A 27,990-nucleotide genomic window follows, 5' to 3' on the forward strand; every position below is an offset into this window, starting at 1 on the left:
CGATTTATCGATACAAAACTACTGCTAAATACGTTATCTACATTACCCAGGTCGTGTATCTCCAAGTCGGGGATGTTAATATCAAATCTAGCCCTAATTTCTCCAAAGCTCATAACCGCACTTCTATTTACAACACTAATTGGTAAACTTGAAGAAGAACCATCCTCTACAAGATCATCACTCGAGATAGAAAAAACAGACCCAGAAACTTCGTCCTCCACCATATCTTTAGATCCTAGTGATCTCTCAATAATCTCATCAGAACGTGTGTCATTGGAGTCTGACATTCTTTGCACTAAGAAGGTTACAAACCTAAAACAAAAACAATATCTACGAAAGCGAGAGAGGCAAAAATAGCAGAGAAACTAACCTGATACTCTAAAAGCTTTGCAAAGTTCTAAAAAATGTGGGAACGATGGCTCTTCAGATCACCAGCAGCGTTTTGCGTAAAAAATCTTTCAGTTCCTAAGGCAAGTCATGATTGCACTCAAAACCCTAGACGACACATCACCCTATGTCCTGTCTTTTCAAATTCCATGAAACGAGGCGGTTGCAATTTTAGCTCACACCTGTTCATTTCCTCACATGTGCTAAACACGTGCCATCGTTCTCTCTCATCAAGTCATTCCACAAAAAACCGACCTACTGAGATGGGGCTGTGTGAGGGAGTAATATTCACATCCAATGAATATCACACACGTGTCTAACACACACATAACTACCAACCGACCTAGTATCCTTGTCCTCATAGCTCGCTCATAGTGACTCAAATCCGGCAAGCAACATATTCAACTCGCACCAAGAGTGACCACACCACCAACTGATCTTACCCATTCATCCTACGAGCTCGCTTCAAAGTGACTCAAGTCGAGTGGACAATCTCGTCCAACAACAACCTGCATAACGCTCACTCTTCTCGTTCTACAATGGCTCGTAATGTATGTGTTTATTACAATCTTCCAGACCAAATCTCTAAGTACGCACCACAGTAAATGCCCTTAACTCTCCATCATGGCTCGCAAGACTTGGACCTGACCTGACGCGGGAGAGCAGAAAGTACGGGCACCTTGCCTATATAAAGAGGATGAGGAACTACGTCTGACCTGATTCAAGTCTCCCCCCCCCAACAGAGAGAGAACTTGATACGTAGGCAGTTCGTCCACACGAATTCGATCAATTCAATCCCTTAAACATCTTTCTCCCCTCCAATCACCTATATCAGTAAGGTTAACGAAACATAACCTTTACAACAGTGGTGAACCAAAATGCTCAAGCTATGAGAACGATAAAACTAATTTGCTGAAGTCTCAATAAATAATCGAATCCAGGTTGAAATGACTTTTTGGACATATCATTATTGCTCAACAAGAGCTAGGACATGATGATTATTCACTTTCATGAGTGCTCAAAATGAACCCCCCAGGCTAAAGATGATACTGTGAAATGTGAATGATAGTAGTAGTAACAAGACATTGTCACACACTTTGAATGGTAGCTCTCATAATATCATCCGATGTTACTGAAACTCATCCAGGGCGATGTATCTTGCGCAAGTGGAAGCTTTGCTAAAGATGACACCCTATGTACAAGGTCAAGAACTGTTCCCAACGACAATGCCCAATGAAGGTATTATCATTGAACTTAACGGTTAAAGACTTTTAACGGTTATTGCAAACTACCCCAGTCAGTGTGCTTTAAGAAATTTATGTTTCGAAAGCAAGCCAGATACTCTTTTGCCTTTAGTGGATTTCGATACAATCTTCACTGGATTTCTGCGTTCAAATGGTGGTTGGCATTTAACAGAGGGAGTAATTTCTCCAAGTTAGAGCATTCCCAATGCAAGACACTCTTATTCACCTCCACGTCAGCTCTATTTTCCCTCTTTTTCACTGTTTTGATGAAAAGCAAGGTGAGGCTACCCAATGCAAATGTGACTATTATTCTCAGACGGAATGTTTGATTCTGTCTGAATGTAAAAATCGAAAAAATGCGCTGGACGGAATGAAACATCCCGTCCGAAGTTTTAAAAAAAAAAACCAAAAAAAAGTCGAAAAAACTCGCGAGACGGAATGTTTCAGTCCAAAAAAAAAAATTTTTTAAAAAAAACACACGAGACGGAATAAAACATCCCGTCCGAAGTTCCCAACTCAACTACTATCTCGGTTGAAGGTTTCACTCACGTTTTGATTTGGAAAAATAGTCACCTTGATATTCACCTTTGCATTGGGCAAAGGTTTTTGACCATTCGGAGGTGAATATTGTCACATCCCCTTGATATTCATCTGCATTGGGAATGCTCTTATGATACTTGGACAGCGAGCAGATTAATATTGCAAGCTCAGCACATCAGATTACTGCGACTTTTCTAATTATATAGCGCACCCTTTTCCGTTTATGCTAGCACTGGTTATTATGTCATTCGAAGATGATGGTGAGTTAGAGCTAGGTATGTAGGCCCACGGGAAATTAAGGGGGATTTCTACCCCGTGCTTGGTGCTCACGAGTGGTCGGGAGACTCTCACCCCTCCACCTTTGTTTTAAAGAATTTAGTGCCATGTCTAATAGCAATTCTTACCGTAAAAACGTAAGAATTGGATTACAACAGTCTATGCTAGGTGATTAAGTTGGATTCGAGGTGGATTCAATTCCCCTCTAATTCTTTATCTAGATTCACATTTCAGTATTCCGTAGCATTCCGTTATTCGTAACTTGTCAATTGAATCCACCCCGTAGTATAGAATTCCCCTCGTAAATCTCTCACTAGACTTAAGACCAATTAGTTAACTACGAAATCATTCCATGCTAAAGAACTAGGAGTGGAACGAATCATCTACTCCACCATATCTCAATTGGATTGAGAGTAGAAAACTTGATAGCTTCCCGTAAAATTAGTTTAGTTTACTTATGTTTTGAGTTCATCGTTCATTTCGTAGGTAAACTACTCTTTTTATCGGTTATCAAATGGCGTCGCTGCCATCTTAGTTACTGTTAGCATTGTTTTCGTAGTATAATTAGTCATTTTTAAGTCCCATTAAACCCACCCACCCTTGTTTGATTCATACTGTGGTTGTCCGTTCAGCACTTAAATTTTCTTCGCGAAAATACACTGAGGCGCACTTGCGCCCAAAAGGAGCGCACCTGCCCTCAAAACACTGACATTCGCAAAACCCTCAGGCGCACCTGCGCCCAAGGAGAGCGCACCTGCGCTCAAAACACTGGACATTCACAAAACCCCCGAGGCATTATGCCAAGGAGAGCACTTACCAGCCGAAATGAATTTTGCGGTTTTCCACGGTTTTTTTGAACTTCGATTTTTTAAGTTTTTCGGTGTTCTAACTTGTTATATACACTGAACACGCGAAACAAGACGCTTATTCATAAAGCGAAGCAAGGACGTAATCGTATTCCTTTCTTCCATACCTCACATCTCCGTTAAAGGTTTATACTAATATATCAAGATTGTTTGGAGTGTTGTCGTGTTTTAGACTTAGACTTGCATGAGATTAAGGTCCGGTGGGAGAAAAACACCGAGCGTAATTAACCGTCAACGCCAACAAACAAGCCTATCGAAAGTATACCAATCACTACACCTCTAGCTACTATCCCACACACCACACCCGACATAATGGCTAAAGAAAGAGAGACTACTCTCTCCGACTTTTACAAAAAGCCTTGCGATAGCCCCTAAATCTTGCATTGTTCTAGCAGACCCGGTGGGGATTTTTGAATCCCCAAATATATTTAATTTGTTACCCGTTTTCATGGTTTAGACCATGAAAACCTTATCGGACACGCGCGTAGGATTGAACAAGTCCTTACAACATTCCATCATCCTACGGTTGGTGCGGAACAAATTAAATTGAGGGTTTTTCCTTCACCTTAGCCCGATAAAGCGTCGTCTTGGTTAACTGCCCAAGCGCCTAATTCTGTGGACTCATGGGCTAAACTTGTTCAATTATTTATGGAACATTTTTACCCACCCCTAAAGACGGATGAGATGCTTTCCAAGATTCATTTCTTTCGACAGAATCCTCATGAATCATTTTCTGAGGCTTGGAATCGTTTCACCGATCTGCTTATAGAGTGTCCACACCATAACCTAGCAAAAGACACGTTAGTTCGTGCCTTTTTCAAAGGACTTCTACATCACCATAAAGAAGTCATTGACATAATGAATGGGGGTAGTTTTCTAAGTAAAGGAGCCTCGGAGGCTTACAAATTTTTAGAAGATCAAACTAAACGCAATAATAATTGGGGTGGTAGTGATGATATCCCACGCTCTGCTAGTTCTTCTTCAACAGTTAAGGCCGCCGGTATGTTTGAGATGAAACCCGATCCAGAACTTAAAAATTTAATCGAATCTCTAACTAAAAAGGTAGAGGCTATTTCTGTTCAACAAAAGCCTATCCCCATCATGAATGTAAACTCCAACCCATGTAATTTCTGTTTGAGTCTTGAGCACCCTGACTCCTATTGTCCTCTCGCCTATGAACAACAACAATTAGAGTAAGATCATGCTTGCTCCATTAATAGCTATCCTATTCCTAATGCCCCATGGAGACAAAATCCCAACTTCAATTGGCGAAACAATCAACAAGTTACACCTCCAGGGTTTAATAACCAAAATGTTAGGCAAGCAAACAATTATAACCAAGCTCCACCTAGGCAAGGGACAAGGACAAGGTCGGGGAATTATAATAATTATAACAACCAAGCGCAACCACGACAAGGTCAAGCACAAGGTCAGGGTAATTATAATAGTTATAATACCAATAGAGGTATCATTCCGATTAACAATAGTAACTATCACAACCCACCCATAAATAATCAACGTGAGATAGTTCCAATTAAGCACCACCCGTGACTACTACACCTACACAACCGATCGTGTCGGCGCCTTTATACAAAGTTACCCAACAACTTTTCCAAACAATGACTCAATCAAACCAACAGATCTTACAATCCATAAATTAGGGCATACAACATTTAGCCCAAGAGAAAGCCCAACCAAAAGGCATGTTTCCGTGCCAAGCGATACCCAAACCCTAAAACCAAGAAACCTTTGAGGTAAACGGTAATACTAGTATGGAAACTACAATGCGTAGGTGAGCTAAATGCCATCACCACTCTCCGCTTACGGAAGAGTGGTTGATAACAAAGTAACTATGCCTATAGTTACCCCATCAGTACTCCCTACACCGGATATCGAACTAGATACCGAAATAGAAACTAAAGAGCCTACTACTATAGAGGTACCAGTTAAACCACAACCTAAGAAACAGATACCCAAGGTTAGACATCCAGTTGAGCCATACGCTAAATATAGAGAGAAACCACCGTTTCCCCATAAATTAGCCATGCTAACCAGGGATACAAACTTTGAGGAGATTAGGAACGTTTTCAAAAATCTAACGATAAACCTTCCTTTTCTCAAAGCTATTAAAAAGCTACCTAACCACGCTAAGTTTCTTAAGGAGTTGTGCACTACTAGGCGTAAGACCAACATACCTAAAGACGCCTTTCTAACCTGAGCGGTTCCCCAACTTTATCGAGAAAATAATGGAATTGTTAAGTACAAGGACCACGTAGTCCCTCTTCAGAAAATACACCTTAGGAGATTCCCACACGATGACCGCTTTATTAGACACGGGCGAAAAGTGTTAACTTACTCCCATTTTATTTGTATAAACAAATAGGTCTACGACAGAAATGCAACCTACAAAAATAACGTTGCAGTTAGCGGACAGGTCTATCCAAGTATCCTAAGGGTATAGTGGAAACGTGCTTGTTAAGGTTCGGGATTTCTACTATCCTGGCTGATTTTGTTATCCTCGATACGAAGTCGCTAACGACTCTGTATCCGATCATCTTAGAAGCGTCCCTTCTTGGCAACTGCCAACGCGCTTATAAATTGCCGCGATGGTAAGATGTCCTTATCTTTTGGCCATCTTTCTGTTGAGGTAAATGTTTTTAAAATGATGAAACAGTTACTAGAATCGTCTATAGATGGGGAGGTTAGCATGATCGAGAGCTTAGCTCAAGATTATTTTAACAACACGTTTCCCGAAAACAATATGTATAAATTCCTTTCTTTTGGAACTTCAGATTTTGTAAATGACTCCTACTTAGAGGAAGTCAACACCATCCTTGAGTCCACACCAATTGTAGACCCGTCGGTTGCTCCATATACTGAGTATGAAGATTTGCTACCTAAGCAAGTATTCATTACGCAAGATAAGGACCCTGATGAAACATCTATTGACATTCCTTCCACCCCAGTGCTTAAACCTCTTCCCCCGGAGTTAAAATATATTCAACTTGATCCGGATGGTAGTCATCCGGTAATTATATCTTCTTTGTTAACTAAGGATGAAGAGACACGTTTAATCAAGGTGATTAGGGAACACCGGTCTGCGATTGGTTGGTCCCTAGCCGACATTAAGGGAATTGACCCTAATGTTTGCACTCATCGTATCCATTTGGAGGATAACACGAAGACTTCTCGCGAACCTCAGCGTCGCTTGAACCCTGCCATGAAAGAGGTGGTTAGGGAAGAAGTGTTACGATTACTCAATGCGGTATCATATACCCAATCTCCGATAGCGAATGGGTAAGTCCCATTCATGTAGTTCCTAAGAAATCGGGAGTTACCATGGTACGTAATGGGAAGGGTGATTATGTTGTCACACAAGGTCCTATGAAATGGAGAATCTGTATTGATTACAGGCATTTAAATGCTATGACACGAAAGGATCACTTTCCTTTACCTTTTATAGATCAGATGCTAGAACGTCTAGCTGGTCATGCTTTTTATTGTTTTCTAGTCTGGATGGCTACTCTGGCTATTTTCAGATTATTATTGATATTGATGACCAAGAAAAGACAACCTTCACATGTCCCTTTGGAACGTATGCCTATAAACGAATGCCTTTTGGCCTTTGTAATGCTCCTGGTACCTTCCAGCGGTGTATGCTTCATATATTTAGCGACATGGTAGAGCTCTTTATGGAAGTTTTCATGGATGATTTTTCTATCTATGGAGACTCCTTCACAGATTGATTGTCTAACCTGTCTAAGGTTTTGACACGGTGTGAAGAAAATAGCCTCGTTTTAAATTGGGAAAAGTGTCATTTCATGGTGAAAAAGGGCATAGTACTAGGTCACATTGTATCTAGTGATGGCATCGAAGTAGATAAGGCCAAACTAGATAATATAGCGACTTTACCTAAACCACGGACTGTCCGTGATATTAGAGCCTTTCTAGGCCATGCAGGTTTTTATAGGCATTTTATTAAAGATTTCTCGAAAATAGCTAGGCCTTTAACTAATCTGCTTTTGAAGGATGCAATCTTTGATTTTAATTTTAACTGTAAGCAGGCTTTTGAAACTTTAAAAGTCAGCCTGCAACCTCTGCACTAATTATACAGCCTCCGATTGGTCTAAACCTTTCGAACTCATGTGTGATGCTAGTGATTATGCGGTTGGTGTTTATCTTGGGACGTAAACTAGATAATAAGTCCAATGTTATTTATTATTATGCTAGTAAAACCTTAAACGATGCTCAAATGTAATTATACAACTACTGAAAAAGAATTCTTAGGCTGTCATTTATGCTTTAGATAAGTTTCGTCCTTATTTGGTTGGTTCTAAAACTTTAGTTTACATGGACCATGCAAAACCTTAGGTACCTTCTTGCAAAGAAGGATGCTAAGCGAGATTAATCCGATGGATTCTTCTCCTACAAGAGTTCACATTAGAAATAAAGGACAAAAAGAGGGTCGAAAACGTAGTTGCCTACCACTTATCTAGACTTACAAATGACGATAATAGTGATTACGAGTCCATACCGACTTTTTTTTTTTGATGAGCATCGTATGCTATTTTTTCAAAGACCATGGTATCTTGACATTGTAAATTATTTAGCGGCTGATGTTATTCCTTATAATTGTTCAAGAAATGAACGTAAGAAGTTCTTGGCGAGTTAAATTATACTCTTTGGGATGAGCCCTACCTTTTTAAGTATTGTGCGGATCATATTATTCGTCGTTGCATTCCCGGTGGGAATATAATGAAGTTCTATCGTTACGCCATGACAAAAGTGTGGTGGCCATTTTAGTGGAATGAAAACAGCCGCTAAAGTTCTTCAATGTGGATTTTATTGGCCTACCTTTTTTAAGGATGCCCAAAGTGCATTGCAAGGCGTGTATTCGTTTTACAACAACTTGGGCTTAATCCTGGCGTAATATGATGCCATTAAATCCAATCATGATAGTAGAAATTTTTGACGTTTGGGGCATTGATTTTATGGGTCCCTTCCCTGTTTCCCACGGTTTCATTTATATTCTAGTTGTCGTGGACTACGTGTCTAAATGGATAGAGGTCATGGCTTACCGTAGCAATGACCATAAGACAGTGGTATTTTTTATTAAGGAGTATATTTTCTGTCGTTTTGGCATTCCTAAAGCCATCATTAGTGATGGTGGAACACATTTTTACAACAGATTTGTTGCATCCCTAGTGAAAAAGTGTGGAGTTACACACAAAGTAGCAACTCCTTATCATCCACAAACTAGCGGACAAGTAGAAGTTTCTAATAGGGAAATCAAAAAGATTTTAAAAACAACTGTAAATCCAGATAGGAAAGACTGGTCGAAGCGTCTATCGGATGCCTTATAGGCATATAGAACTGCTTTCAAAACTCCTATAGGTATGTCTCTCTTTAGACTTGTATTTGGGAAACCTTGTCATTTGCCCGTTGAAATAGAGCACCGTGCTCTGTGGGCTATAAAAAGTCTTAACTTCAATATTGATGAGGCCGGTGTCAAAACCTTGAGTTGCAATTGAATGAGCTTGAAGAAATCCGTGGCGATTCTTACGATCTCCATGAAAGGATTATAAAGCTAACATGAAACATGTTCATGATAAGCAAATCTTAGCGCCAAAAGAGTTTGTGGTTGGTCAAAAGGTTTTGCTTTACAACTCCGCCTACATATTTTCCGGGGAAACTAAAACCCGTTGGTGCGGTCCTTTTTAAGTTCTTGAAGTCACCCCTTACGGGGCAATCACCTTGGTAAATCCCAAGGATAACAATACTTTTCAAGTCAATGGCCAACGGTTAAAACATTTCCACGAGCTTCTGTCCCCTTATGTAGAGGAAGTCCTTTTACAGGACCCTGTCTATGAGGACAGACCTTTGTCAAATGGTGCACTTCCTTTCACTTCCATATAGTGGTAAGTGCACCATTCAGGTAACCGGGCCCTCCCTATAGAGTGTGTGGCTGTAAGTACCGGATCATAAGTCCATGTTTCACATAATTCACGTTTTCCACTTTTGCATGTTTTCTCGATTTTAGAGTCATATTCCTCTATGGAGTGAACTATGTATTTAGTGTTTTTTTTTATTTTCTAAAATAAATAAATAAATAAATAAATAAATAAACTTAGATACTGTCGGTCTTTCCATCCGGATTGCTTGAACTTTCCATTGTGTTGCTTAGGCCCTTTAGTCGTAGTTCATTCGGGTTGACGTAATCTATAACTTAGATTTCCTTCGTTCACATAACTTACGTCACACACGCACTTCGAGGTATTTTTCCACCTTCTTATACGTCACCCATGGTTGGAATTGAGTGTTTTATGGATCATTGGATTGGAAACTTCCCTCTGATCATTTCCATAACTCATTCGCCAAAATCGGACCAGTAATGAAGCAACAAATTGAATTTGAAATTGCGCGAAATATCGAAAAAGTTCGGAATTCGAATTGGGCTTGGGCCCAAACCGCACGCACGTGTGTGCGTCTCCTTCCTTCCCAAAAACGCACAGTCTTGTTTCCTTTTCCATCCCACCAGTTACCAAAGTTTAAAACAAAACCTAAACACCAAAATAAAAAATAAAAAAAAACAAAAACACACCTATCTACACCACGCCCATTGTAACCACCAGCCCGAGTTCTCTCAAACAAAATTCCCACACCACCGAAAACAGCCACCAATTCAAGCTTCCAACACCACCGTACCCACCATCGCCACCACCAGTGTTTTTAGGTTGTTTTACCGTTTACAAAACCATTGGTTGCTTCAAAAACATCAATAGCGCTACGACGAAGAATTTTACCGGAACAAGCATTTAGGCTCGACCGTTTCACGCCATTCTACGCGGCGGAGATGATTAGGAGGGATTGGAATGGACTGTGGTACTCGACTGAGGAGTTCTACCACTGTGATTTAGTAGAACAGTTTTATAAGAAGCGAGAATTGGAGGGGGATAGAATTTTCATTAAGGTAGCAGGAACGAGGAAGGAAGTAACGCGATAGTTACTGGCTAAGTTGTTAGGCGTTGCGCCTGAAAGCAACCTAGAAACTACCATTCAGGAATCCCAGTATACTAGAGTTCCTGCTTTGATGAACGATACTATCGTGGAGGGTGAATACAATACGAGTTCTCATTGCGTCTGCCAGTCAAGTCTAAGAACCAACCAACTGACTGTAGCTCAGTGGATTGGTAGGAACGTCCTCGGCAAAGAAAAAGTCAGCGACATTGGTCTGCAATGTCTCCACGTTCTCTGGATATTGCAAACAAATAAGTATAATTTCTTCATCCTCGAGTTAATTTTAAATGTGATTAGAGGAGTGGGACAGAGCACTGCGCCCCTTCCAGTATTGATCACTAAGATCATGCTGTCCTTTAGAGCTGTCGCAAAATTGATAAGCACCCAAAACTGTATTATAAAAACCTGTAGAGACATAACATTTCGGTCAATTTTGTGCTTAATAACCATGAAATAATCGCATCTTCGTGCTTTTGCGGGTTGGAGCAACTAATGTAAAATTATGATAAAGCCGACATTTAAGCACGGAATAGGGGTATACACATGCCTTCCGATCAAGCCCATGTGAAGCCCAACAAATTCGGACTAAAGCCCAAAGACTCAAATAGTACGTAATCCAAATAAACGAGATTCGTGCACAGAAGCATCAAACTTCCGAAGCTCATATCTCTTGAACCAGGACTCCGAATGCGACGAGTGAGCTGCTCCGACGATCAGTGCGATGAACTCTACAAATAGGCGGGAAGTTGTAAAAATGCCAAAAGACCGGACTGCCATTGGACACTGTACGTGGACCCACTAGGCGGGCCCATAAGATTTGATGAGTCATCATGCAAGTCAAGACAAAGGTGCAAATAATTGGTGCAAATTTGACACCTTGCATGAAGTTAATGAGTTAGTTGGATTTAGGTGATGATTATCTAAAAAAATGAAAGGTGTCAAATGGGGGTTAGTTGTGGATAAGTGAAAAATAAATGAGAGGAGAGTGTTTCACGTGGGAGAAGAGAAAAAGGCTCTCTTATGTAAAGGGGGGCTGATTTTGGGAGTTGGAAGCTTTTACTTCCTTGACTTTTACTTCTCATTTACATCCATGTCTTTAATTTTGTTTTTAGTTCTTAGTTTTTTAGAGAAAAGCTTGTAACTTGTTAATGGGGGAACTCTCTCTAGTTTTTAATAAACTCTTCTTCATTTAGGTAAACAGGTTGTAGTTTTCTTGTTTCATTCTCTTTCTTTTTCATTTCACATATCTTCTTGTAGTTTAATTCAATCCTAGGATCATGAGCTAAAACTCTCCCAAGGGAGGGTTAATGATGCAATGTGAGGATCACGCTACAAATTTAGGATTCCAAAATCACTACTTAAAAGACTTCGGGTTCTATTTTTCATCCCGTCCCAAAATGACCGAGATTGACAATTATCGATCAATTGTTGTAAAAAGTAGAACTAGGAGTTGGAATGATATTTCGAGAGATGAAATATCATTTCAATTCTACATGCTAGCATGATATGTTTAGAGATAGGTATATTATGTTAGGGATTTGAGATGGTAGCGACCTGTTTCTAAAAGACTTGTAGCTAGGCCTTGCATGAGTAGGATTAATCCTTCCCTATCTCTCTCTCTCTTTCATTTAACTATAAACAAACTTACAAATTTTAGATTACTTGTGTAAAAAAAATCTATCTATAAAATCCTTCTCACTTAGTTCTCCAAAGTGTAGATTCCAGTTGTGATCATTTAAATTCTTGTCTTAGAAGTTGGAACGAAATCCCTACTCGAACTAGATTGACATTTTCAAAGAAAAAAAAACAGTGAGTAAGAAATTATTGAGTTTTAGCACGTAGTAAGTCAACTTCTAAAAACACTGAAAAGTACTAAAAGATCAAAAATCTACTCCTACTGTGATCAAATTGCATTCTAATGCAAATATTTATATGAGTTGCATCTAAGAGACTTGGCCGTTGTCTGAAGGAAATGTAGTAGAGTCGGAGAAGAAAATGGAAGATATGACATGGTTGGATGAAGATGCTTTGGATAGTTGTAGTTCTAATTTAGAACGCATGCAAGTGCTGCAAACTGGCTTGTGTTGTGTTTATCGTATTTGCAAAGATATCCGAAGTAGAAAGATAGTAATTCGAAATAAACAAACGAACCTTCAGACGAGAGTTGAAATGCTCGAAAGGGGTCAGGAAAATGTCTTAGCTAACATAGAGACTATCACCGAACATAACACAGCCTAGTATACAGTACACAGAGCTGAGATGGAAGCACAGTGCTTGTTCCAAATAGAGATGCTACGACGCATGCCACCCTTGGAGGGTTCTATTTCAGATGAGTCTGAGAGGCATGAGCGTCGTCGCCAAAGAACGGATGGCGCAGGCAATTCATCATTCCAAGACCAATCTCCATCTCCGGGTCCAGTTTCATCACGTGGCTAGGAGTTTCAAAGAATGTTATGTTTCGATGTTATTTTGTCTTTATTTATTTTATGGTTTTATTAGTTCCGATATTAGTTCAATTTTATTTAGAATTTGGTTGTTTTATGTTGTTTGAATTATTTTATATATATATATATATATATATATATATATATATATATATATATATATATATATATTGGGTTATTTTCAAATTGTGCATTGCTTTTATCCTTTACCCCACCTTCCCGAATTGTTTGGGGGTGGTATTATTTCACCTAGCACAATTCGTTATATCCTCATCTTTTGTAAATTTGTTTTGGAGTGCGGGTTGACAATTTGGCCGATATCGGCATATCTATGATTAGATGTGGTGGTAGGATGAAATTTAAGCGATTTTAGAAGTTACTATTCTAGATTCAGCCTAAGATATATTTACGTTTATAATAGAATCCAGAATATGGGTTGTTTCCGTTTTCGTTTTGGAAATTTCTGTTTCCGGCAATTGCCTTAAAACGTTTTGGAAATTTCCCGATTCGTTTTAGGAACTCAAACCCTATATAAACTGCATTCAATCTCCACACAAAAACTCACACCTCTCACATTCAACCATCACCCTTCACTCCCACATTTTCCCTTCTTTTTCCTCTCACATTCCGCGGTTCGGAACTTCGGGCCTTTTGCCCTCTGTGGGCGCCACTTTCAGCGCCTTAACTACTGCAAGAAATTCTAGTCGAGGCGCCTTAGAGAATCTTGTAACTTCGAATTCTCCTGAGGCACACACCGCCCCATCTGAAGCCACTGGCACCGCTCAAGTACTGAAGTCAATTCTCTGGCGCGACTGCGCATACCTTTCCGTAGATGCGAAATTTCTGATTTTGGGTGAGTTGTTCCAGGATCGTTGCAGCTGTCCCCGAGAGTTGTTTTGAGATGACATCTCCTATAGTCATACCTAAACAGTCTTTCGAGGCCTTGATGGGAACCGATACCTACGGAGCATCATTCCACGAGAAAATCGTGCAGTTAGGATGGAGACATCTTCTGGTGACTGATGACGATTCCTTTTCACCTCAGCTAACTGATTTTTTCTATAATCATATTACATTCTATTGTACCCAAGAAGGAGAACAAAAATTTTCCCTTGCTATTAATGACACGACTATGGAATTCAATAAGAATTTGGTAGCTTTGGTTTCGGATTGCCCTTGCCTGACCCTATGTTCACGTGGGGGTATATGACAGATAATTCATACCTCTATGAATATGCATATTTCAAAGCGCATTATGGGGGAGGGGTATTTCGTGTCATGGACCAAGAGCAATATAACATAGCCCTGGGTAGCCTATCGCTGAATGTAGGCACAACCATGTTATTCATTATGATGAATATTTTAGGGGAACGATAGTTTACTTCTGCCAATAGTACCGCTGGTGGCGTTTTCCTTGCTCTAGCTGAGGGACGTTGCCGATATGACATTCCCCGAGTTTTAGTGGCTACTCTGAAGCGAGCCCATACCATGAGGCATAAGTACTTTCTTATGCCTGTCTTGGTTTGCCGCATTATCTTGCGGTTTGCTTACCGGTGATACGTACCCGATTACCGCGGATTGGAAAAGGTCGAAATCATGAGACCCACCAATCACGTGGTCGATCATTCGAGCCATGACTTGGCGGGATGGCGGTGCAACCTCAATTGGTTGCCCCTTACACCCCATCGGACCAAGTGACACTTTCGAGAGGTTAGCAATGGTTGATGATACGGCGGAAGAAGCGTGGCAAGTTGTTATGGCATGGCAAGGCGAAGGAACCTCACTTCTTTATAGAAGAAGAGGATGAAGAGGATGACGAGTAAAAGCGAGAGAGAAGGTAAGTTTTAGTTTCAGTTAGTGTCTGCTTATGTCCCAAGCAATTTAATTATGTTAACCCCATAATGGGTGGAACTCTTATAGAGTTGCGTCAATTTTTATTATTTCCTATATTAGTATGTTCTAATCTTGTTTTGCAGATGTTCCAGAATTTCACACGTTTCCATGGTATTTTTCTACCCTCTTTATTTAAATGCTTTGAGGACAAAGCATGCTTCTTGTTTGGGGGGCATAGAAACACGTGTAATTAAGGCGTCTGTTAGGATATAGATATATATAATATGCATTTGTTTTCAAGTTAAAAATTTCAAAAATATAAATAAATAAGTTTATGCTATACACTTAGGAATATTGGTATTGTTTTCTTTCTCTATGCTCTTAACAATCTAGAAGTCTCACATAGCTTTTGCATCAGAATAATTGTTAGAAACTTAGGTTAATATGTAGGTAATAATCTTTGCATCTATCTATAAATATATTACATGAGTATCTATGATTGTTAGCGATAAGTTTAAAATCTAGGCTAGAGTACTTATTCTACAAATCCTGTGAGAATATAGCCTAAAGCCTTATATGAGCGAAACATTTGAGAAATGACACAAAGGAGAAGTAAAATCCGGATAGAGAAATCACACGTCCACTTGCTTGATCACTATGCCATATCCTAAGCGAGAATTTAGGCCCTCTTTGGATCGATATAGCCGAAATTCAAACCTATGAATTATTTTCCGCTAGTCGCCCCTCGAGCCTTTCTTTAGCCTTTCCATAAACCACAATTCCTTTACCCCTTACAAAAACAAAACAAAATAAAATTAAAAAAAAAAAAAAAAAAAAAATCAACTTACCCAATCTATAATAAGTCCGAGAATAGAATGAGTGAAGAAAGAAAGAAGAGAAAAACATGTAAACAAAAAATTAGTTAGTTGCTTGAGGAAAAAAAAAATTTTCCATCCAAGGAAAAGAAAAAGAAAAATAGAAATAAATAAAAACTCCAAAAATAGAATAAAAGGGAGTCAAAAGCCAAAGAAAAGAAAAGGAAAAATATGGTTAAGGATGGAAACAAAGTATAGAAGTAAAAGAAAATAACAAGGTTTTCTCTAAGTTACATAATATAAAGACTCTATTATCTCAGACTTGTCCTTTTGAATATCCATTTCCTTCCTTCTTAAACCATCTCCTAATCCCCGCAACACCTAATAAAGACCTCTAACTCAATTAGGAATAGGTTAGTGTGATAGTAAGTGACAGATGTGTTTGATCGACTCCGGCTTCCTTGTTTGTCATTGAGATTGTAAGGTAAAGTGTGCCCACTGCACACTAGAGTAGTTAACTTGAGCGGAAAAATCAGAGTGGTTTTTGTCTTGACATTTATGTGAGAACCTACTTAAGGACGCTATCCCGAGTTTTCAAAAACTAACCTGCTAGGCATTTCATAGTATTACTCATAGTATATATATTTGTATCATAGATGATTGATTATTATGCATATATTAGCTTAGGTTTTTGACTTGGTTATTCTTATTCATTTGCTAGTGAGATGTATAGATAGTTGGGACATGAATGAGGAAACAATAGTTTTATTTCACTGGAAAACTCTCACGAGGCTATAACTCGTCCACTAGAGAATTCCTAGTGGTTTAAGGCCTTATTGCATATGGTAAATGCAATCGCACTAAGCGAAACGATAGTAGTTAGAACTCCATTTTTGGTCACTTATTCTAATTTCTCATATTTGCTTGAGGACAAGCAAAATGCTGTTTGGGGGTGGTTTGATAAGAGCCCAAAACTGTAGTTTTAACCCCTTAACAATCATACTTTTAGACCAATTATGTGAGTAATAATTACGAGTTAATACTGATTACGTGTTTTTATGCATTTCAGGCTTCAAAGTAAATTATGTGCAGAAATGTGCCACTTTAGCGAGATAAAGGAGCAAAGGTCGGTTGCTAAGGAGTTCTGTGAATAAAGGCCAAGATTCAAGGAGACAAAGCCTTTGTAAAGCCCGGTCAAAATCTGAAAAGTCAACACGGGAAAAAACAGTGCACAAGTCAGCAGAACTTCCGAATACCATATCTTTGGATTCAGACCTCGGAATTGGGCCTACCTTATGTCAAAACGACCGGCTCGGAAAGAGCTTTCCAATGGTCTAAGACTTGGCCTAATCAGAGGAGTATAAGTAGACGAAAAGTCTGTTGAAGCCGAATCCAGCTAAAAAAGGGTCTATGGACTGAAGGAATTGGGTTTTGGGGCCTGATTCTCTGGCCTAAAACATGGCTCCAAGCCCATGCACGATTTTTTGATCTGAAACATATAAAACAAAAGCTTAGCTCTTTGTTAATGGTAGCTAATTAGACCTAAAACTATAGATAATTCTAGATCTAGTTTTAATTGTTTTTAATTCAGTTTAGCTTCATTTCAATTCTTGTTTTAGATTAAACTTTTAAATCATTGTTCTTCATTAGTTTGATAAATAAAATAGCTAGTTTGTCAAATTCAATTTTTGTCATTTCAATTTATAGATCTAGTTTCAATTCTTGTTTATTATCATTTCTTAGTTGTTAAATTAGATTGAAGTATTGTTAGTTAAATTAGTCAAGTTAGAATTTTGGTATGATGTTTAGTTATAATTCAATGGGAAATAATGGTTTGATGAATCAAGGCTAAAACCTCCATTAGAGGGGTTGATGAAGCCTTGATGAAAACTTAGTTGTATAGTGTAGAGTCTATTCCATTCTAGAAGGTCGTGTTTCGCCATGAGAATGGGTGGACGACCTCACATGCTAGTTATATTTGGTAGAAATGTCATGTTAATTAGGGATTAGAACGAGCAATTCTTACCGTAAAAACGTAAGAATTAGATTACAACAGTCTATGCTAGGTGATTAAGTTGGATTCGAGGTGGATTCAATTCCCCTCTAATTCTTTATCTAGATTCACATTTCAGTATTCCGTAGCATTCCGTTATTCGTAACTTGTCAATTGAATCCACCCCGTAGTATAGAAGTCCCCTCGTAAATCTCTCACTAGACTTAAGGCCGATTAGTTAACTACAAAATCATTCCATGTTAAAGAACTAGGAGTGGAACGAATCATCTACTCCACTATATCTCAATTGGATTGAGAGTAGAAAACTTGATAGCTTCCCGTAAAATTAGTTTAGTTTACTTACGTTTTGAGTTCATCGTTCATTTCGTAGGTAAACTACTCTTTTTATCGGTTATCAGTGTTCTTCCGCACTCACTTCCAGGAGTTTAGTATTGTATTATAATGGATATGAGATAAATTTTAATTTTTGTTAGTGTCTGCTTATATCCCAAGCAATTTAATTCTTGTTATCCCCATAATGGGTGGAACTCCTATAAAGTTGTGTTTGTTTTTATTTATCTATATTAGTATATTCTAAATTTGTTTTGCAGGTGTTCTTCAATTTTCACGTGTTTCCATGGTATTTTCTACCCTTTTTATTTTAATACTTTGAGGACAAAGCATGTTCTTGTTTGGGGGTGGCATAGAAACACGCGTAATTTAAGGCACCTATTACGATAATATATATATATATATATATATATATATATATATATATATATATATATAATATGCACTTATTTTCTAGTATAAAAATAAAAAATAAAAAAATATAAATAAATAGTTTATGTTATACACTTAAGAATTATTGTTATTATTTCTTTCTCTATGATGATAATAGTCTAGATATTTCACGTTAGCTCTTATATTAGAATAATTTTTAGAAATTTAGGTTAATATATAGGTAATAATCATTGCATCTTTCTAACCCCCTCTTGAATTTGAATATTGATTATGATTAACAGCCGAAAAAGCTTGATTCACAGTATTATTTTACATTAAATTGAGATTCCTCAATTCAATATTCAATTCTTCTGTTAGCAACAACCCATGTAATTCATCCAAACTTACTTGTTCAGTTCTCATTATCAGAGATGTACCAAACGTATCATAATCAGAAGATAATCCATTCAAAACATACATTATCAAATCTTCTTCCTCAACAACACTCTCAATAGCAGCAAGATTATCAGAAATTTCTTTTACTTTCTGTAAAAATTCAGAGATAGTTGAGTTACCTTTCTTCAGGTTTTGAAGCTTTGATTTGAGTTGAAGCTTATGCGAACGAGAAATTGATGAGAAACGTTTTTCCAGAGTGCTCCATAGAATTCTTGCTGTTGGAGCTCCAACAACATAAGGAAGTAGTGATTCGGAGATAGTAGCATTTAACCAAATAAGTAAGTTTTGACCCTTCTTATTCCATTCAGTAAACTCTAGATTCACAGTATCAACTCTTAATTCTCCAGAACCAGTGACTAAAATTTCTCGTGGACACACTCATGTTCCATCGATGAAGCTTGTTAAACCATTGCTTCATAGAATTGGAAGAAATAAAGACTTCCATAGCAGATAATTGTCTTTGCTTAGCTTGATTGGAACAAAATTAGCAATATTGGTTGAGGTATTCATGATGTTTACTGAAATCGATGATTGATGTGGAAGAAACCTGAAAAATGAAATCAAGAACTTGATTTCGTGGTTGATTGAGCATAGATCTTAAATTTGAAATGGAAATCAAAAGCTTGATTCCTTGTTTCAATTGATATGAGTAAAGATTGATTGAATCAAAGGTTTGATTCGATCAGAAAACTTGATTAGAGAAATTGGTTTTTGAGGATGAGGAAATTTATTGAAAAAGGATCGAGATCACCATTTGGTGTTTCTCTGCTCTGATACCATGTTGAAAGAAAGTATTCTCATTAACTAATCATTCATTACAATTACACTTTATATAGTATTACATTCACAGTCTAACTGAATTCAGAACAGAAATCTAACTAACTAACAGAATACAGTTTCTTTACTAACAAACTTTCTTCTAGAAACTAGCTGACGTGGACTGTTGTCTAGGTTGTCCCAATGTGTACACACCTAACAATCTCTGCATCATCTCCTTCTCCTCATGTAACAATAGCACAGTTGGGACTTGGGAACAATATTGCAAGCGCCCCACCTAAACTATGGCCAGTCACAAGTCACAACAAACTTGGCATTCTTGCTCTTTTCCAATAAGTTGTTGAGCTTACTCCTTACACCATAAAAAGCGGCCATCTCTCCCATTACTAGTACCTTTTACTTGCCTATGAACTCCTCAATATTACATAGGTGAACTTCATTCTTCAAGTCAGAGGATATAACAGGCTCTATACCATTTGAATCGTGTGTTGTGACTGACAGAGCATTATCAGAGAGTAGTCGAAGTCTGTGCTCCAATCATCTGCATCAAATGGCTCGGAGGAGTTCTATAACGAATAACCGATTTTAAGAGTGAGAGAGACAACGATTGAAAAGTTTTCGTATTGGGGGAGAAAACTTGGAAGATGGAAGATAGTGGATTGGAGAAGGTAATTACTAATTACCTCCAACTAATTGCAAAAAAGCCTTTGGAAACCATGGGTATTCTTAGCTGCTAAAGCTAAGCACAAAAGTTGTGTTTCATTTGGAGCATTTTCTCCTGTTGAATATTAATGGTCTTTGATTTATATTGCAAAAAATTTACAAATATTAGCAAACTCAAAATCCCACCAAAATTGGAATAACAACCAATCTACTAATAATCTCACATAAGTCTAACAATTTAAAATGCACATTCATAATCTAATCTGATGAACTCAAGTACATAGAGACTCATACTTGTATTTCAAAATTACAGATAAAATACACAAAATACATTTTGGAATGAGTTTTCACTGACATCAATATGTTCTTCCTTATACTCAAACCTCACCAAAATTACATTTAATATTGAAAAGCACAAAGACAAATAAAAGTTTGGAATGAGCTTTTACTAACGTCAACCTATTTTTCATTAGGCTAGTGCCTAGTGCTTATTATTCTTTTTGGCAGCTAGGTTAGATGGGGAGTTGTGAGTTGTGAGATAGAAACAAGTAGGTTTACAAGTTTTTCTTATATAAGACAAGTTATTAAAAGTATTACTACTGTAAGTGATAAATTACAAAGGACAATGTTATTTAATTGGAAATATTTAACAAGGAATTGGATAGTTATAATATGGTGAAACTATAACTAGGGTTTAGTTAGGGCCGGGTTAATGATGGCTGAATTAGGGTCGCGCCTATATTTCAGAACCTTATCCATAGCCCTGCCTTAGAAGGCATTAGGACCGGGCCTGCCCTCCTCTAAACTCTGTGAGAGCTTGTGAGATCTTTAGTTGTGAGAGATTTATAGGGATTAAGGTCGGCCGGGTTAGGATTCCACTGAAACTGGCAATCCACTAACTTCCATCTGCCACAAAATCTGTAGAGATCTCTCCCAGAAACCAAGCCTTTGACAAGACATTAGAGCTGTGTTATATAGACAAAAATTTAAGAGGGTACTCTACTTTCTTTTAATACTTCCAAAAAGCCGAAGAGCATCCATATATCTGTTCCCCCCTGTTCAATGCACTAAGCAACATTAGAAAGTTTAAATGCTTTGGATATCAATGCCCAATGTTAGCTATATTATATTTGTGAACATGATGGCGTGATGATTAGGTTTAGGACCATCTGATCAGTTAACTCACCTGAACTAATAGTGATTATACTAATATAGTTACTACATAATATAATTGACTGGCATGTTGATATTTAACACTCAAGGACTCCCTATCCCTTTCATATTTTTTATAATATATCCGGTATAGGCGTTGAAAGGGTTATGTTTTATACAACTTATGTGTGCAGTTTAGAGCATCTTTAGGAGAGCTACCAAAAAAACACCAAAATTTTGAACAAAAAAAAACACCAAACCAAAAAAACACCAAGCAACTTTAGGAGCAACATCAAATTTTCACCAAAGCAACTTCGCTGGCGGTTTTGGATAAACCGCGTCATATATAGCCGATGGTTTTACCAACACCGCCCACTAAAGCCCAACCGACAAAGCTTAAGCCCACGCGTTGTTCGAACACCGGCGTGCTTACTTTTATATAAACAGGTCCAAAACCGCCGTTCAAATCACTTTCAACTCCTCCCTCAATTATAAACCCTCTCCTTAGTTAAAAAATAAAAACAAAAACCTACCTAAACTCTTGAAATTTTATATGGATCCTTTTGAACCTTTCGACGGCGATGATTGGCAGTACACAAATGACATTGGCAATGGAGGAGAAGAACCCGATGAAGTACAATACGGTGGGGGAGAAGACAGTGGGGGAGAAGAACCCGAGGATGTCGCGCCGACTGATAGACATCCCTATGTACTATAGTATCAGATGAACGACTTCGATTGGCAATTTGCACCTGGTGAAGCACTTGATATGGAAGTTGTGTCTTCTACACGTGATACAAAACACGTGTCGAGTGCAGTGGCTAATACTCAGGTAATTAATTAGTTTTGATTAAATATTTTGAATATTAATTAGTTGAGTTGGACCGATTAATTATTTATCTTATACGCATTATTATTTTTTCATAATATCAGCATGTTATTGACTACCCAGTTAGATCGGCTTTACATGGTGTTAGAGAGTGGTGGAAGGTTATTAAGAGTTTGGATGAGTTTGTACATATTAGAGATAGTATTTTGTATACACCTTTGGGTCTTTTGGTTGATGTGGATTATGAGAAGGTTGATTGGGCAGTGGTCATAACTTTAATAGAAAGATGGTGGAGTAGAACTCATACATTTCATTTCCCTTGCGCGGAGTTAGGGTTCACACCACTAGACTTCACTATGATTTATGGGTTGAGTATCGGTATAGGCCAACCGATACATTTTCATACAAATTATGAGAATATGGATAGTATGCTTATAAGTTTTTCTCGCTTGGGTGCGGATGCTTATGATTCTTCTGGTATTAAGCTATCTTATATTAAGACTGCATATATGGAACCCCTCTTAGATCCTGATACACGAGCGGAGTTAGCTTTGACTGTTCTACCTGGTAGTGAGGGTGCTGATGTATATGTTAGGGCTTTTTTTATGTTTTTTATTGGGCATGTTCTGTTTTCCAATGGTAATTCTATAGTACAACTGGGATATTATGCTTATGTATTTGATTTGCATGCTATGAGAGATTATGACCTGGGTAGCTCAGTATATGCCACATTGATAGCGACATTAGATAAAGCTTCACAAACATTCGGAAGTAGAAGTCCTCAGATTGCAGGATTCACAAGACTTTTAGAGATTTGGTTTCATGAGTACTTTCGAACTCTTTGTCCTAACATAGACATGATTGCTGATACTCGCCCTAGATTTGGTAGTTGGTGAGGGCTTCACTTGACTCGTAACAGGGGGCATATTAGAAATAATGTATGTATGGCTCGTGCTCAGATTGATATTAGATCATTGTCATCTATTGAGTGGAGACCTTGGCGTTTGACTACTGCCTTTGACGATCCAGTTGTGCAGCATGCTTATGTGTTGTCCGTCCGTCCGTTGTATTTGCCGCCGCGATTTGTATGGTTTGATGGTTTGTGGCGCGGGATGTTGGATGTCGATTGACTAGACGTTATGGAGTTCAATGTGCTCCCATGCCAGATGTTAGTGATGCGAAGTCGTGGGATAGAACTCAAGTTCATGAAGTTCATGCCAGTGGTGGTCCTTGGCCAGATGCGTCTTCTTTTATTGTTGAGCAGACTGTTGATCAGTATTATAGATGGTGGAACCGTGTCTCCATGGGTCCGTTGTTGCCCTCTGTTAGTCGGGCTAGCAACTTTGAGTTTGTGGGCCTGGAAGGGATAAGACGTGAGCTACGTATTCCTCATCTACCACAGCCTGTTTACAACCCACAACCTCTAAATGCATATCATCCAGCTCCTGTGTCTGCCAGTAATCCTCAGATGTTTGCCGTGTGTGGACCTGATGAGGAGGCTACTTACATTTCCATTCCTAAGGTGCCTCGTGCTCGTTGCCATGAGTTAGAGCCGCAGATTGATCAGTATACCACGATAAGTTTAGTTATTTTATTTTTCTTATTCATTATATATATAATATGTACTCATAATGTATTTTCTTAGATTTTCGGTGAGATTCGGAAAGATATGAGAACCGTTTGTATGTTTGATGGGATGAGAACTACCGTGTATCATTATAGCCAAGAAAGGGAGGAGGCATATTCTCAAACATATCAACAATTCCAACGTCGCGTGATGACGAGACTTCGAAAAGCGTGTGAGGATATTCAAAGCAGTGTATCTGCCAACAACATCGGGGATATGAGGAACTTCAGTCGATAGTTAATCTTCGATGCATGCAGAGAAGATCGTGATTCTCCGGGGTTAAGAACTTAGAGGAGCGACTTAGGAATATCCAAATAGAGAGGGAGGGATCGAGTGGTAAGGGGCATAAGAAGAGAGCTAAATAAATTTGATGTAATATGATAGGTTTTGGATTATTTTGGATATTATATGATTATATCATAATCATAGGTTTTTAATTTCTTTAATTTTTTCGATTTTGAATCACAATTCTTAATTTCTTCAATTGCACAATTATTAATTTCTTAAATTCTATGCACAACTCATAATTTTTCAAGTTCTATGCACCACAATTCTAATTTTCAGAAAAAACGCACGCGGTTTTGCCAACACCGCGCTCATAGAAGCCCGAAAATGCGGTTTTGCTAAAACCGCGCCATAGAAGCCCATTTAGCAGCCCAAGCCCACGCAGTGTTAGGAAAACCGCACAGTTTTGGCAAAACCACGTGAGTGATTTGATACAGCATCAAACCTGGAACCAAATATTGGCCGATTTGGTGTTTGGTTTGGTATTTTTTTAGTGTTTTCATCAACATGTGACTCTCCTAAAGTTGAAAAAACACCAAATTGTTAGAAATTTGGTATTTGATGGTAGGTTGATATCACTCCTAAAGATCTAAAGATGCTCTTAACTTGGTCTTGAAAATCAGCAAAAGATTGGATTCTTACTGTCCATCAAATCATAGCTTAGTTCAACCTTTTCTGTTGTTTCAGATTGTGGGCGTAGACTCTGCAGAACTATTGCACACCTTCACGCCTTGCCGAGAAGTGGATGATGATAATAACCCCCCACGGAGCCTCCCATAGTAAAAATGTTCACAAGTTCTGACGGACAGTGGTTAGCTGCCATCAACTGTTTTGGAGATATATATGTGTTCAATCTTGAGATACAAAGGTGAGCATACCACCAGTTAGAAAATTTTCATTGTTGATAGTCTTTAAGCTCATATTAAACCTTTAGGCAATTATCAAATTATCATATGTTGTCAGATCCACTTTATTTTTTTCTCCCCGTTTTAAACTTAATCAACACTCTGAATATGTACTTTGTCGTTAGTATGTACTTTGTACACCTGCATGCTTTGTGACACAATAGGTTTGTTCATACAGGCAACACTGGTTTGTATCCAGACTGGATGGAGCTTCTGTGACTGCTGGTGGGTTTCCTCCTAATAATAGCAATGTACTGATCATCACAACCTCTTCAAATCAAGTTTACGCATTTGATGTGGAGGCGAAGCAGTTGGGAGAATGGTCAAGGCGTCACATGTTTGTTCTGCCCAGAAGATTTCTTGAATTTCCAGGGGAAATCATCGGGCTCTCCTTTCCACCCTCCTCACGTTCAACCTCTGTTATTATCTACAGTGCCAGGTGCGCGTTGCTCTTGCGCCTTTGTAAATGTTTAACCAATTGTATGTTAGGTGAATAGTGGGTGAATAAAGGGCTTGGTAGGTGGGGTTCCCTACCGAAATCCCTACCAAAGGTGATGATAATCTAGTGAAAACATTGGTGCCATTTCAAAACTACAGTGTTGTGTGTCTATTTGCATTTTCAATTTTTGGTAGTTGATCCCTATTTCAGAGTTGTAAAGTGTAAACGAAGTTTATTCCTGTCGGTAAAGATTACTTATTAAGCAAAGTTTATACCGACTGGATCCTTCAAAGTAAAAGAGAACATGACTATTTTTGTTTTTTTTTTGTTTTTCTATTTATACATGAAACAAGGAAAATGCACTTGTAGCATTTGTGGCAACAGTGAATTTCACATTGATTGGTATCATTCTATTTCATCGTCACATTTCTTATTTTTTTGTTAATTTTCAGGGCAATGTGCTTGATTGACTTCGGAATGCCAGTAGAGAAAGAAGAGGAAGAGAGAATGGTTCGGATATATCTTTGAAGAAATTGAAAAATTCATCCGATAACGCAGGGTTGAAGCGTAAAAGAAAAGATTCAGGTCTAGAACATAAGCACAATGACAAAAAGAATTTTGAGCTTGGTGCTTTTAAAGACCCTGTTCTATTTGTTGAACATCTATCAAAGGACTCATTGTTTGTCATGGAGAGACGTAATCCAGAAGTTTGATGCTCCAGTCCACAGACATATTTTTGGTACTTAGACATGCCCTGTTATATGTGTTTGCAGCAAAGGAGGATTTTGTGACCATCATGTGTTATTGTTCTGGTGGTCGCTTGCTGGATTTGAATAGCAAAATGTGTAAAAATATTCATTGGTAGAGAAATCTGCTAGAAAAATGGATTTGCACAAATCTATTGAGATATGAATTCCAAATTACTCCACTTGAGATGAAATGGGTTTCTCTTGAAACAGTACGTAAAGTGAAAAAAAACATTTTTGAAATGGTGCACTGGTTTGAAACAGTGTATTATGTCGAAAATGTGTGACCTTTCGAAATAGACACTATGTTGAAACAGTATTTTATGCCGAAATGGTGTGTCCTTTCGAAATATGTGACTTTTCAAAGAATTGCTTATTTTTTCCAAAGAGTCACTGTGTTGTTTCGAAGATGCATCACTCACCTATAAAATAGTTGATGAATTTAGAGAGAAAGACATACCAGATCAAACAGAATTATGATTTTTCTCTTCTCCCTCTGTTCTTAGTCAAATACTTTGTTGTATTTGCTGAGTCTATAAAATTGAAGTGCTAGCTTTCTATAAAAGAAATTTTGTTATATCTTAACAGACAGTTTCCTATCAATCTTCAAGCATCGTGAGGGGGAAAATCTGTCTTAAGGACATAGTGAATCTTCACTAGGCTCGGATTTAATCATTGGTAAATTAAGTTCATTAATTGAACTAGATTTGTTTGTTTGTTGAACTAAATGTTCATTCATGATATATTTGTTATATCAATTTGATTTTTTTTATTTACTTAACAATAAGTGTATTTTTTGAATAAATTTCCTACAAATTTTTGCATACAAGTATGTTGATATTCACAAGACTGAATAGTCAACCATTTAGTACTAATTTTGTTGGTTATTGGTTATATTCACAAAGAGTTACAAAAACTCCAGGCTTTGAACCTTATCTTACCAACAGGCCGATGTCTTGTTTGAAATATCTTGGTTCCGCTTTCCAAGTGTTTGCCTTTTCAAACAGTCGCACCTTTTCGTTAAGTTCACTTTAATTCCACCCATGTTCAATGAACCATCTTTGTTTAAACCCAAACCATATGGCGCCAAGACTATTACAAAGACCATGGTGGTTATTTAAGTTATTAGACGGGCATCCATTAAATTGGATACAAACTAGTGTGCTTCAAGCACTTCATCGACTTTCTATTCAATCAGTATGTGAACCATTCCCTTCTTTCACATCTTTTCAACTGGATTGAAGGAATTTCAAAGGTCACCTTAGCGTTCACTACTAAAGAACTGCCAAAATATATAATTTTTGAGTGTGTAATTAACTAGAAATACATACCTGTCCCAGTGCATGGAAGCATCATAGTGAGAAATTCATCATGGAAGAAGCTAAGATTATGTATCTTCTTGAATTAATCAATTCAAAATTGAAAATTTGTTGAAGCATTACTCAAAAGACATCAAATGTGGTGTTTTACTCTAGGAGAGATGAATAAATTTCAAGAAAATCCTCAAAACAAACGTGCATAGCAAGGTCCACTATAGAATTCATAACATTGGACAAGGCTGGAGAAGAAGTAGAGTGGCTTCGAAATTTCTTAGAGGATATTATAAACTTGGCTAAACCTGTGCCAACAGTGTATATACACTGTGACAGCCAATCTGCTATTGGTAGAGCATAGAGTAGCATGTATAACGAGAAGTCTCGACACATACGTCGTAGACATAACATCGTTAGACAATTGCTCTCAAATGGAGTTATCTCAATCGACTATGTAAGGTCAAAAGATAACATTATGGATCCGCTTATAAAAAGTTTAACAAGAGAGCAAGTGGAAAGATTATCAAGGAGAATGGGCTTAAAGCCTTTGATATAATCAACCAAGAGTCTTTATAATGAGAAAACTAACCTAGTTGACTGGATATTACCCAAGAAAAAACTGAAATCATGCCTTTCAGATGAATTGTCTGGTTTCAATGG

The 27,990-nt window shown here is 38.0% G+C and overlaps 1 protein-coding gene across 1 annotated transcript; it reads left to right on the forward strand.

Annotated features, from left to right (window-relative positions):
• Positions 1-24,492: 24,492 nt before the first annotated feature.
• LOC147480004 (WD repeat-containing protein PCN-like) lies at positions 24,493-26,194 on the forward strand. Its single transcript, XM_086577717.1, has 3 exons — positions 24,493-24,795; positions 25,011-25,271; positions 25,724-26,194. The coding sequence occupies exons 1-3, from the start codon at positions 24,713-24,715 to the stop codon at positions 25,797-25,799; spliced, it is 420 nt and encodes a 139-aa protein (XP_086433843.1). The 5' UTR covers positions 24,493-24,712; the 3' UTR covers positions 25,800-26,194.
• The last annotated feature ends 1,796 nt before the right edge of the window (positions 26,195-27,990 follow it).

Source organism: Coptis chinensis, chromosome 8 (genome assembly GCF_015680905.1).
Source record: "Coptis chinensis isolate HL-2020 chromosome 8, ASM1568090v1, whole genome shotgun sequence".
In the NCBI taxonomy this organism is placed as follows: Eukaryota; Viridiplantae; Streptophyta; class Magnoliopsida; order Ranunculales; family Ranunculaceae; genus Coptis; species Coptis chinensis.